Source organism: Pelecanus crispus, chromosome 2, assembly GCF_030463565.1.
Source record: "Pelecanus crispus isolate bPelCri1 chromosome 2, bPelCri1.pri, whole genome shotgun sequence".
Classification (NCBI taxonomy): domain Eukaryota; kingdom Metazoa; phylum Chordata; class Aves; order Pelecaniformes; family Pelecanidae; genus Pelecanus; species Pelecanus crispus.
The window spans coordinates 50814506-50826601 of record NC_134644.1 but is presented as its reverse complement, the minus strand read 5'-3'; the positions used below and the strand labels follow the sequence as shown (position 1 = coordinate 50826601).

Genomic DNA, 12096 nt, shown 5'->3' with positions numbered 1-12096 from the left:
GCCTCTATCATAGCTCCTAAAGGAACATAAAGGTAGGATCTGAGCCTAAATTGGACCTGCTGTGGTAATAAAAAATGCTTACAATGGATTTCCCTGTTCTTTTTGTAAGGGGAAAGTCATACGAGACCATCAGGGTGGGGTGTACATGGGAGGTGGTGGTCTCATCAGACCCAGCAAGCTGAGGACAGGCAGCTGCCTGGGAGCTGCGGGAAGAGGGATCTGAGGGGCTTGCAAGGTTCGTATAAGCTCAGTATGTGGCCTCATTTTGCTAAAGCTGATGCTTGAGGCCAGCTGGGATCATTGTTTGGACAGAGTTAAACTAGTCTGAAGTGGTACCTCAGGGAGTTGTTGGCATGCAGATGACAGATGAACCTGGGTTTGCAGATGAGATCACCAGCAACAGGGTAGCAAGTGTTTATTTTTAATGTCATATTGATGTTGGGCTGGCTTATGAGCATGTGTAACTTGTCAACACTGCAACACGATGTGGAAGTCTCCTGCAGCACCTTTGCGACACCTTTTGCCAGGCAGGACTGCAGTTTACTTTTGCTAATGAAGTCGTTGTGGACAGCTGGTTCTAATGGATGTGAAGAGGTTGCTCTATCCAGTTCTGTTAAGTCGAATATTTTAAACTCACTAGTTACAGAGGATGGAAACTGCGATAATGGATATTTTCTGGATTATAAAGACATCTTGTATTTCTTGAAAGTGAGCTAAGGACACTGCTAGCAATAAAAACCAAATCAAAAAATCAAACAAGACAGAGAGCACTCTTCTGTTCAATAATTACCCTGCGGTTTTATGAATCTTCTCTTCTGCTTAGACAATGCCCCTTAGAGTTGGTAATTTTACAACTTTACAACAATCACAGAGCTTGCCTTTGTGTGCGTTATGTATATGCTGAAGGGCAGAGAATAGCCTCAAAGTGGAAGGTGTCAAGAAATGTCCAAAATCAATTAACCATTGTATAGCGTGTGGGAGACATTTCTTGTCTCTCTGTGAATAGTACTCGAGACAGCGTGGCTTTCAGACTGCCGGGAAACTGGTACGTTTCCAAGTTACGGGTGGAAATTGCTTTGAACTTAGAATAAACCTGCACACACATACAAATTAGAAGAAAACAAAACACGTTGAATGAAATCTTGGCCTTATCAAAGTCAAAAGGAGTTTGCTGCTGACTTCAGTGGAACAAGAATTTTATCCATAAAGAGGAAAAAAAAAAGATTTTTGAACTCTAATATCAGAGCTAAGCTGTCTGATGTATGGGGTTTTTGTCACAAATACCTGCTTGTTTTCACATGTATTTGCAGGATCTGAAGGCCACGAAGTCTTTGTAACTGTGTGTCTGCAATCCCTGACTGCAATATGCTTGCCAAAGCACACCTGGAACACTCATGCTTTTGTAACTTTCATTTCTTGTTTTTATGGTCCAGCAACATTGCTCAGGCCTGTTCAAATGAGTTGGCAATTAGTAACATAAATATAACTTGTCCGACTTGATTTGCTCTTCCCACACACACGTTCTGTGTCTGTCTCTCTCCGGCTGAACCATGTGTAGAGAGAAGAGTAGCAAGGAAGCATGCTGTGATGGGGGGTGGGGTGGGGGGATGCCAGGAAGGTTTTTACCCTTTTAGAATGAGTCCTTGTATATTATGGAGAGCAAAAATAACTTGTGGCCATCCTAGTGCGGTGTCTCTGCGAGCACACTGTCCTTGGGTGTTCCTCTGCTACACTTGCGTAGCCTGGCAAGAGTTACCATTAATTTTCATTAAACAATCTGCAAATTGGTTGCACCTAAGTGCTTTGAAGGATCCAGTCCCATGTGCCTGCCTAGAGCATGTCTAACAAATGCCAGATTAAACACCTCACAAAAGACCGCTGTAGATAGCTGAGATTTTTTGTTGCTGTTTTTAGTTGTTTTGGGTTTATTTTTTAAAAAATTCCTGCCACGGATATAAAATTGCGCTAATAGCTAGAGTGCTCCACTGGTAAACAGGAGTTCATGCTTAACTTCTCTGACCTGGAGAGCCGTGCTGCCTCTTGCCTCCCTGCCAAGTCCCTGTGCTGTGGTGTTATTCCCTCACTGTGTGGGAACCATCCAAACCTCCTTGCCTCTCCCCATCCAGCGGAAACTGTGCCACAGCAACAAAAACGTGACCTTCGCTTGCCTAGAAAAGGGGAGAGGAGTACAGGAGAGCATGGGAGCCCATAGCCTGGTGTGGGAGCACTGAGAAAAGGGTTGGAGTTGTGGTCTCTGCTGTCTGGATCATGAGTTTTCATTTGCTGTGTTAGCAGTCTGAGCTCCAGAGAGGAGAGGGCATTCAGATAACTTCGTGCTCAACATGCAGGTTTCCATGCGCTTTGGCAACTATGCGCTCCCCATGCACTGTGCAGGTATCTCGGTCTCCCCTGGGGATTCTTCTTTGGGGGCTGACACCTATAACGTAATAATTACAGCCTCTATAGGCTTCAAATGCTTTATTTGGTCTGGCCCTTCATTACGCAAAGGTAGGGCTACATTACTTTGTAAGAGTAAGCAAGCGTGCAGGCCTACAGAAGTGATGGATCCATTTGATATATCTCCTCTGGGCAATGCCAGCTCAATGTGTATTGCTTGGAGAGGGATTTCTTTTGAAAGAAATATTTCTATTTAGTAAGTTTGAACACAATCAATGGATCCATTAGTTTTATTTCACATAGATGCTCACCTGACTGAGTTCCTTCTGCAGTATATTCTTGGTTAGCGTGCTCCTCTGTTAAGAAGGAACAGCTGCATATTTCTGGCCATGGCATTGTGAGTTGTAAATGACAAACCAAGTGCCGTGTTTTATTTGATTACTGCAGTGCCTGTGAATAGCTCAGCACTGACAGCCTGGGAGGAAAAGTACCATTAAATGCCTTGGGATAGACATAAGACGGGCTGCAACACTGGAAGGTTTTCTCCTCCAGCGCAGGCATTGTGCCTCATTTCTGAAGTTACCATCCCATTGACTTATTTGCTGGGCTGTCGTGTCAGCTATAGTGATGTTTTTGACACCACTATATTTTGTGACATTTGTTCCTTAAAAAATGGCAATAAGGTCACACTAAGCAGCTGTGAATAGCCATCAACTTTCAATCACCACCAGCCTGGATGGCATTTGAAACAGCAGCTTTGGGTGGGGATGAAAGGCTCTGTGTCCTACTGACAGTGCCTTCAGCCAGTCAAAGGTGGAAGCAGGAATGAGAAGTCTGAGATGCACATTTAAAATTGTGGGGACAGCACTTACTATGAAGACATTATTTGAAATAGAGTCTAGAGGGCAATAGGAGTGTGCTGCTTTTTTTTTTTTTTTTAATTCTGAAAACTTAATTTTTTAAAAATATATGTCATGTCCTACATAGGGTCCCAGTTAGTGCACAAAAAAAAATATATTGGTGATTGCTTTTACTGCAGTATTAGCTGAAGAAAAGCCTACAGCTGGGCATAAGTGGTACTTTATTCACAGTATGTGTTGATATTCAAGTGATGCTAACACTGGACCCATAAGTATCTGGTGGTTCTCATAAACCAGCCCACAGCAACTCCTGTGTTACCTGTGTGGCAACTCTCAGGCACTGTTGGTAAAGTTGAGTGAGAACTTGAGCTAACTAATCCTGCAAAGGTAATTAGCTTAATTGTATCAAATTTTGAGGAAAAAGTAAGGAAGCATCACTTTATGAGGTTAAAATACTGAGCATGTTTGGGAAAGAGAAAAAGCCAGTTTGTGAGAAAGAACCTTGCTTGTGTCTGTGTATACGGGCATGGTGATGGCTTGTAGAAAAGCATCTGTTGAGTGTGGAAATGGTAAACATCTCCAGCAGTTGTTTATTTGAGAAGATAACACTTGAAGGTGCAGCTAAATATGCTCCTGAGGCCTTTCTTCAACAACAACAAAAAAAGTTTCAAATAAAAAGCTCCTTATTTTCACCCAGTCAATATTTTGCATTATTTCCCAGTTTACTTCACAGACATCAAGCTTACGATTTAGTTGAAACCTCAACAAAGCAGGAGAATTTCTTTCTCTTCAAAATGGTGAGAGAGTACTTTACTACTTAGGTCATTTAACTCAGTCGTAAATTGCAAAATGTGAGTTATGACTAATCAGAGAAAGCAGTTCAGTATTATGAAACCAGCCTTAAGAAAAGTGTTTGTCCTATAGGTTTCCATGCTTTCTTGAAACGTGAATTGCAAAACTTGGTTCTTGGACCAAAAATCCAAAACTCCTCAATTTATTAGTGAAGATGATCTTCCAGCAAATGTTTTGTATTATGTCTTTTCCTGCACTCACCTTTAGCAGCACCATAATACCTGAAGAGCTATCCTAAATTTTAGGAAATACTGATCTTTACCAATTATGGTATTCCTTATGGCTCATCCTTGTTTAATAGAATTGAAGAGAGAAAAGCTGCTGAATGGCTATTAGCTGAATAAAGAAAAGTAATTTTGAAATTCTTGTTAAATTGCAGTGACTGTACAACTAAACCGAGATTTAATTACATTTTTAATTAAAGGAATAGCTATTGATTATGTCATTGAATATGTGTTGTAGCCAGCCCTAACAAATAGCAATAGTACAAGAGATCATTAAACCAGTTGTTAAAATTCTAAGTGAACAAGAACTACAACTGATGTGGATAAAAGATACAGCGATGCTGGGTAGAAGAAAAAGATAATGAAATGAGTGAAAAATTCATTTCTAAAAGTTTGGTTACTGATGGTTTTATGTGCTGTCATTATTTATTTTTACCTGTGGAACAAAATGAAGACAGAACTGGAACAATTTTTAAATAAGAAACATGGGTAAAGTTTTATCTTGGGTCTTGAAAGTGTACAGTGATCCAGACAATATTTCTCATGAGCTTTATGTGAAGCAGGACCTAATCTGTCGTATGTGGGAGACCTGATCACTCGGGGGGCAATCAGGTCTACTAAGCAGCCTGATGCAAAGGGCAAATAAATGCTAGCGGTCAGAGCAGTAACAGCATGGGAGTAATGACAAAAAAACCATAGGCAGCTGCGGTCCCGCTGGCTACGGGGCACTGGCAGCTCACCCTATATTCAACCTGCAGCTTTCCTGCTACTGCAGCGTTGATCCTCTCCCAGACCCATGGTGTGGATGCCTGGTGGTAGATCGAAAGCAGTTTTCTGGACACCGGTGATTGAGAGCAGCTGTGGAAACCCCATTTGCCCACGAAAAATCCGTACAGCCACGTTTTGTCCATGGAGGTTGTCCATTTGTGCGTGCAGGTGGCACTGCCAGCCGGCCGGGTCTGTTCTTCACCAACACCCCTCGGCTTGTATGAAGCTGTTAGGTGGTGCTCTCAAGAAAATGTGTCCTAAATTTGTTTTAGGCTTAAACAGTCTGCGGGCTGCTCATGATGTTTAAGGCCTGATCCTTTCCCTCCTTGTGGTACCATCTTTACTGCTGAAAGGATCATGCTGAAGCATTTTATTAGAGACGGGAGTAGCCCCTACGGATGGATATCACAGCAGCCCATTGCTTGCTGCTGAAAGCTACTCTGAAGAGTGAAGTATAATAGGGAGATGACCTCATGGGTCTTTCTCTTCCGTCCATTATGATTTCTGTGCATATAAAGCCATTTTAATCCTTTCCATTCAAATGCATTGTATCCACAGAAATGTATTCTTAATAATGACACAAGGCATGCTGCAACACGGGCAAGCTTATAGCCAGACCCTGTGACTCAGCTGGACTAAGTTATTGTTTTAAATAGAGCATTTTAGAATTAAAACTTTTTCTTGGTACAGATTTTGTAGTTGAGCACATTTTGAATATTCTGTCTATATATAATGCACAAAGGCTAATTTGTTAAAAGACTCTGAGAGTGTCCTGGTTTCGGCTGGGATAGAGTTAATTTTCTTCCTAGTAGCAGGCATAGTGCTGTGTTTTGGATTTAATAGGAGAAGAATGTTGATAACACGCTGATGTTTTAGTTGTTGCTAAGTACCGCTTATGCTAGTCAAGGACTTTTCAGCTTCCCATGCTCTGCCAGGTACACAAGAAACTGGGAGGGGGCACAGCCGGAAGAGTTGACCCAAACTGACCAAAGGGCTATTCCATACCACATGACGTCATGCTCAGTATATAAACTGGGGGGGGTTGGCCAGGGAGCAGCGATCGCTGCTCGGGAACTGTCTGGGTATCAGTCGGCTGGTGGTGAGAAATTGCATTGTGCATCACTTGCTTTGTATATTGTTATTATTATTATCATTATTATATTGTTATTATTATCATTACTATTTTGAGATAACTGTTCTTATCTCAACCCAGGAGTGTTTCTCACTCTTACTCCTCCAATTCTCTCCCCATCCCATCGGGGTAGGGGGAGTGAGCGAGCGGCTGCGTGGTGCTTAGTTGCTGGCTGGGTCTAAACCACGACAGAGGGTTGTACAGATGTCAGCACCCAAGAGTTAGGATGTATTGGAATGAGATATCTGTAACCTGTATTTGACCTGGTAGTTTTATGGAGCATGATCCAGTCTTCAGTGACCTTCCTTCCCCCGCGATCTCTTCCTCTTTCAAGTGTGCAGGATAAACAAGGGGCACGAATGTGGCAAGTGCAAAGAACGTGGCAGCAGCTGGTGAGCTGCAGAAGTTAGGGGAAGCGGTCGGTAGAGGCATGAGCGCTCTTCAGGAATAGAAAGCAACATCTTGTGAAAGCACTTCTGGCCCTGTATTGCAACTGTATTGCTACTATTATGTGTGGTGGTGTTCTCACATTCAGAACCCAGATTACAACACATCGTCTGTGTCTAACGGGTGACAAATAAAGAAGAACGGATTACTGAAATAGAGACTGAAAGGGTCAGATATAACCTCAAGAGAGGAAAAAAGGTTTAATGACCTGTAATCAGGATTTACCAAGGATTTGAACTTAGGTAATGACATCACTGTTTTTTTCAACACACAGGATGCATTTTAATTTACTTCAGACAGGTCCCCGTTCCCTGTCTCTGCTTAACTACAGGATGTTATGATTATAGATGTAGTGACACTGTTGTTGCAGAATCACTGCTGATAAATTACGGTGGGACGGCAGCTGTAAATACAGCTTCTCTTGTGATTTAAGAGGGAGATGTGAAGGCGTTATCGCCCAGATGCTTGATCAATGGTAAATAGGGCCAGCCGCAACATGCTAAAGCTTGAAAGTCCTTGCCAGATTTTGGGATTAGAAATTGTTGTTTCAAGCATCAACTCCTCCGGTATTGAAATAATCAGCTGCTCTGGTCCTCCTTTTTTCCTTTCTCTTTGGCCAAGATTTATTTACCTTTGCATGCAGGAACTGACACGCAAACCTTTTTTTTTCAGTAATCTTTTGAGATATGAGAGCTTCTTCAGCAAGCTGCTAAGTATTCAGTGTCCGTCTGTGCCACAGTGCTGTGCGACTTCGTGTCACGTCCCCCGTGACCTTCCTGTTCACCTCCTTAACTGGTCAGGAAACGTGCGGCCACTTGGAGCTGTGTAGTTGCACTACTTAAGGCTGGAGAAACAGTAAAGCAGTCATTACAGATTAGCGTGATAACACACACCAGCAGCAAAATCAGCTATAATCAGGATTCACTTGACACAAAAGGGCATATAGCTTTGGTCACTCAGTCCCCTGCTCTGTAGGTGACAGCCCTGTGCGGGTAATATTCCTAATGACTGATAGAGGGCAAGAAAAATTTCGATATGCAACTGCTAACGTTGCAGTGATTTTAAGCTGGCTCCTCTCTGAGAAACCCCGTGTGTCCTGATCTGAAGGCTGATACAAGCTTGGTTATTTTTTCCCTGAAGTGAGAAATGAAAATGACTGCCCCCCAAGATCTCCCTGGAATTCAGTTTAAATGGGGCTTGTATTTGCGTTGGTACTAAGGATGAAATCAGGATTGGCAGACTGTGATGTGTGAATTTGCACACATACAGGGACTCAGAACAAGAATGAATCTCGTTAATTAAGCCAAGACATTTTAGATGGTCTGTGCCTAAAATTCAATCCGGTCCAGTAAAAGGGACTTTCTCTTGGGTCTCTTTAATGTCACATTCCATTTACAATTGTAATAAATGCTATAACTTGTTTCCCTCTCCCCTATCCCACAAAAAATGACAGAGAGGAATTTCTCGCTAAGCCTTTGATAACGGCTCTTTCTTTTTGTTCCAGATAACTTCAAACGAGAAGCGCTCAGAAAGCCTGAAGAATGATGGCGATGCTCTTATCCAAACTCTAGAGAGCCTGGCCCAAACTGCCAGGTGAGTTCCCTCAGGCTTCCAGGAATTTCCAGGGCTGAGAGCGCTCGCCTCCTCTTTTGTCTGCCATGGTCTTCTCCTGTAATTGCCCTCTGTGCAGTATAAGCTTCTCAGGTTTCTGTTCCTGGCCCTCCTCCCTCCACTGTTCTCCTCCAAACTCCTCTCATTTGGAGCTTGCCGGCGTTTCTGCCGCGGCGGTGGTGTGCTTTGATCCCCAGCTGCGGCGAGCCACAGTGTGCTGCACAGCCCGGCTCAATGTGTTTGCACATGTGTCGATTGTTTGGTTTTTTTTTTTTTTTTAAATATATTATTTTATTCCGAACACTTGGCCTCTATAGCCGGATACTGGTCAGTGGTTCTTGGCAGAGTGGGCTGGATGCACAATGCGATGCTTGTGCCCTGTTTTAAAGTAATTGTGTTCGGGGCACTTGCAAGCTGATTACTTTCAAACGCGCAGCTAAAGAACAGAACTACTTTTGTTTAAGAATACCCATAGCTTCTCCAAGAAGCACAAGGCTTTGGGGAATGCCATGGCTTCCTCTGCGAGAACAGCGGTGCTAGTCCCAACAAGTTGGCCAAACCTCAGCTCATCTCCTGTAGACTTTCCCTCATCTACTCCCCCTTGGACATATGAATGAATGAATTACTGTTCTCTGCCCCTCAAAACAAATTTTACACTCCTGCCATGGGCTGTTAGGCTGCATTTCACTCCTGGTTGAACTAAAATTGGTAGAGAAGTTGTAGTTTATAAATCAGGTTTTAAAAAACTAAGATAATCTTTTCAGTGCTCTTTGTGCTCCCAAACGTAGGCTTTATATGGATCAGTTGGTTTGGGAAAATTGGCTCCTTGGCATCATGGCAGGGTGTACCCTGTGTGGGAAGGAAGGGGGGATGTGGGCAGATGTGGAGAGGAAATGCTGGGACGTGGTGAGTGTGAAGAGATGCACGCTGAGGACTAACCAAACCTGTCGAGAACAGTCTGCATCCCTCTCGCATACTCAGCTGCTGACTCACGGGTTTTTGTATGACACATTAAATTATCTAAAATAAAATGTCAGCTCTCCCCAAGGGAGACACTGGCACCACCACTAAAAATTACAGTGGGGAAAGATGCGGTTTTCTTCTTTTAGAACTAGTTATCACTCTATTTTGTAGCTTTTCAGCATTAGATGCACTAGACAGCTCAGTTGCTCTCTTTGAGTCTGCTTTTCTGGCTTCCTCTAATTGTCTGTTACCTGTACATTTCTGTACGCAGAAAACCACGTACTACAGAGCCCCGAATAAACAGCACTCTCTCTTATTTGACACAAGATGCTCAGTAGACCAAATTCTAGCTGATGCCAATGCCGATTATGTTGATACATAGGATAAGCCAAGTTCCTTTGCTGTCCCGAGCTCCCACACTGCAGCAGCAACAGGGGAGCCCCCAGGAGCTCACGGATTTCATTTTCCCTCCTCCCCTTCTTTGGGGAGCACACGTCCCTATGCACGTCCCCTTCAGAGGAAACCGGGAGGGATTCAGCCTGGATCTTGGGGCTGTAATGGACTCAGACATGGAGAAATTGGCAATGGGCAGACAGGAGAAGACTGAGGTTTTAGCAAGCTTAATCAGCTTTAGCTGAATGGCCATTTTCTTGATGGAAGTTACAGATGTTCTGCCATCTCCCCAGAATCCCTTACGTGGCATCTTTCCCGAACTATGCCTTGTGACCTAATAAACTTGGGCTCCTCACCTGTGCTTTGAACCCTGTTAAGCCTCTCTGTATCTCATGCCGAACTGGAAACGTTTTAGAGGCTACAACCCAGATCCTGGATCTAAGCCATCCTCTGAGTAGTCTAAACTCCCAGGCCCTTCCGCCCACGTACTATCACTGGTGTGAAGTGATTGAGGAGTGTTTTTGCTTTGCTCATTTTTTACAGACAGGTTTCTAATCTTTCGCCCTGCCTGCGCGGCAGAAGGAGACCAGCCAAGCGTGCCGAGAGAGGGGCACTGCCTGGACTGCAAAGCTGCTTTCGGTGCTCTCCTGCTGCCGTGTAGCAGCTGTGGATTGCCAAACTCCTTCCCTGCGATGCAGCCTCAGCTAGTTGGAACAGGCAGTTTTGAGAGTGACACATAACCAACCCATTCTGCTTAGTAGCTACATGGAATCAAATCTGCACTTCAAAATGTGGGATCGTAGCCATTTATTTTTCAGTGAAGACAGTTGCCAAGATGAATTTGCTTCAGATAACTAAATTTTCTGGTTTAAACTGCTGCTCATTAAGACATTGTCTTACATAGTGAGGACTGATCATTTGGATTTCCTGGCTAGCTCTGCCTTCCCCAAAACATGGAGTGTAGGTAGGTATTTGTCATTAGCAGTAATCGAGGAAGTTGCAGATTGGTCTACTAGTGTCCTTTCTAAGCTAAAGATGAGGGATGGTAGTCTATAAAAAAACCTGGCTTGTTTCTCTGGACTAGCAGTAATGTGTTAGAGCCTCTGCTCCAATGCTAGAAAAAACCATGTGTTTCCACAAGGCAAAATTAGGCAAAATACATATAATAAAAACTTAGGTGAGGAAGCAAAGGAGGAAGATCCCACATTTCAATGTCAAACCTGCAGAGCTGTGTGTGGTGGGGCAGTCGGTCCTCCTTGCAGGAGGTGGGCAACACCATGAGTGGAACTGCCTCCCTGCATGGAGCACCGCTGCATTAAGAGGGCTATGTGTGAAAACACATTTTTTTCTGTCAAGCTGGAAGTGTGCGTGTGTGCAGATTCATGGAGGGGTGTGATAAATTTTATCTTCTTTTTACAGAGGAGCCTGAGTGAGGTAGCAGTTACTGTCAATTTGAGCTGAAATTCATTTTTACACAAGATTTGCTACAGGGCAGAATCACTAGTTGCATGTTGCTGCTTAACAGGAAAGTGGGGTATACAGTGCAGTTAATGGCTATTAAGAATTTTCCAGCATAGATAAAGACAAATGTAGGATTTGAACAAGAAGTTTTCCCCAAGGATGTCTAATAGATGTTACTGGTTTTAATTCCTAGCTCTCACGCTGATGTTGCTGTTGCTTCCTTGGCACTTGAAATTCTGAGAACAGTGGGACATGAATATCAAGACTTCCAAGTGAACCGTTTTTGACCAGCCTACTGAAACACGCAAGCTGTGTATGCTGCTCAGCATCCCATTCCTGCAGGAACATCTTCAAACGAGGAGAGCAGACGTAACTGATTTAGCAAACTGAGCTGTAGCGGTGTATGGGCGTACGCGTGACTTTGGGAGGCTTCAGGGAGTTTCTGTTTGTTTGTTTGTTTTTTAAAAACCTCTGCAAGGTTGAATTCTTGATTACGACTTTACCTTGCTGGCATTATGTGATGTAGCTCAAATGTTTGCCAGCCAGAGTTGGAAATGTGTAAATTAAAGAAATAGTATAGTATTCTACTAAAGAACTAGTTTGTTATTTAACAATATAGATATACAGTGGTTCACTATTTTAAGCTGCTGTTAGAAATGTTAATGTGGTTTTTTTTTTTTTTTTTCTTCTCTGTTTTTTTGACCAGGTGAATGCCTTGGCCGTTTATTTTAAGGGGTCACCTCAGCCATTTATTTTAAGGGGGGTCACCTCATGCCTATGACTGGCAACATTCTTCATCTCACGCAACCAGAACCAACGGTCACACAGAGGCTGTGTGTGTATATATATCTATGTGTCATGTATGCGTGATTGTTTTGGGTTTTTTTTTTCTTAATTAGGTTTTTACCCAGTAGCATGGGCTTTTTTTTGGGCAAATGCATGCCCCTCTGTTGCCTAGCACTGCACAGCTTAAGCTGCATTGGTGGCG

General features: G+C 43.3%; 1 protein-coding gene across 1 annotated transcript in view; it reads left to right on the top strand.

Moving 5' to 3' along the window:
- The window catches only part of ULK4 (unc-51 like kinase 4), a 254519-nt gene extending 243135 nt beyond the window's left edge, over positions 1-11384 (top strand). Inside the window, 3 exon segments of the mRNA XM_075705440.1 lie at positions 8185-8273; positions 11302-11361; positions 11363-11384. Of these exon segments, the coding sequence (XP_075561555.1) occupies positions 8185-8273; positions 11302-11361; positions 11363-11384 (171 nt within the window).
- Positions 11385-12096: the final 712 nt, after the last annotated feature.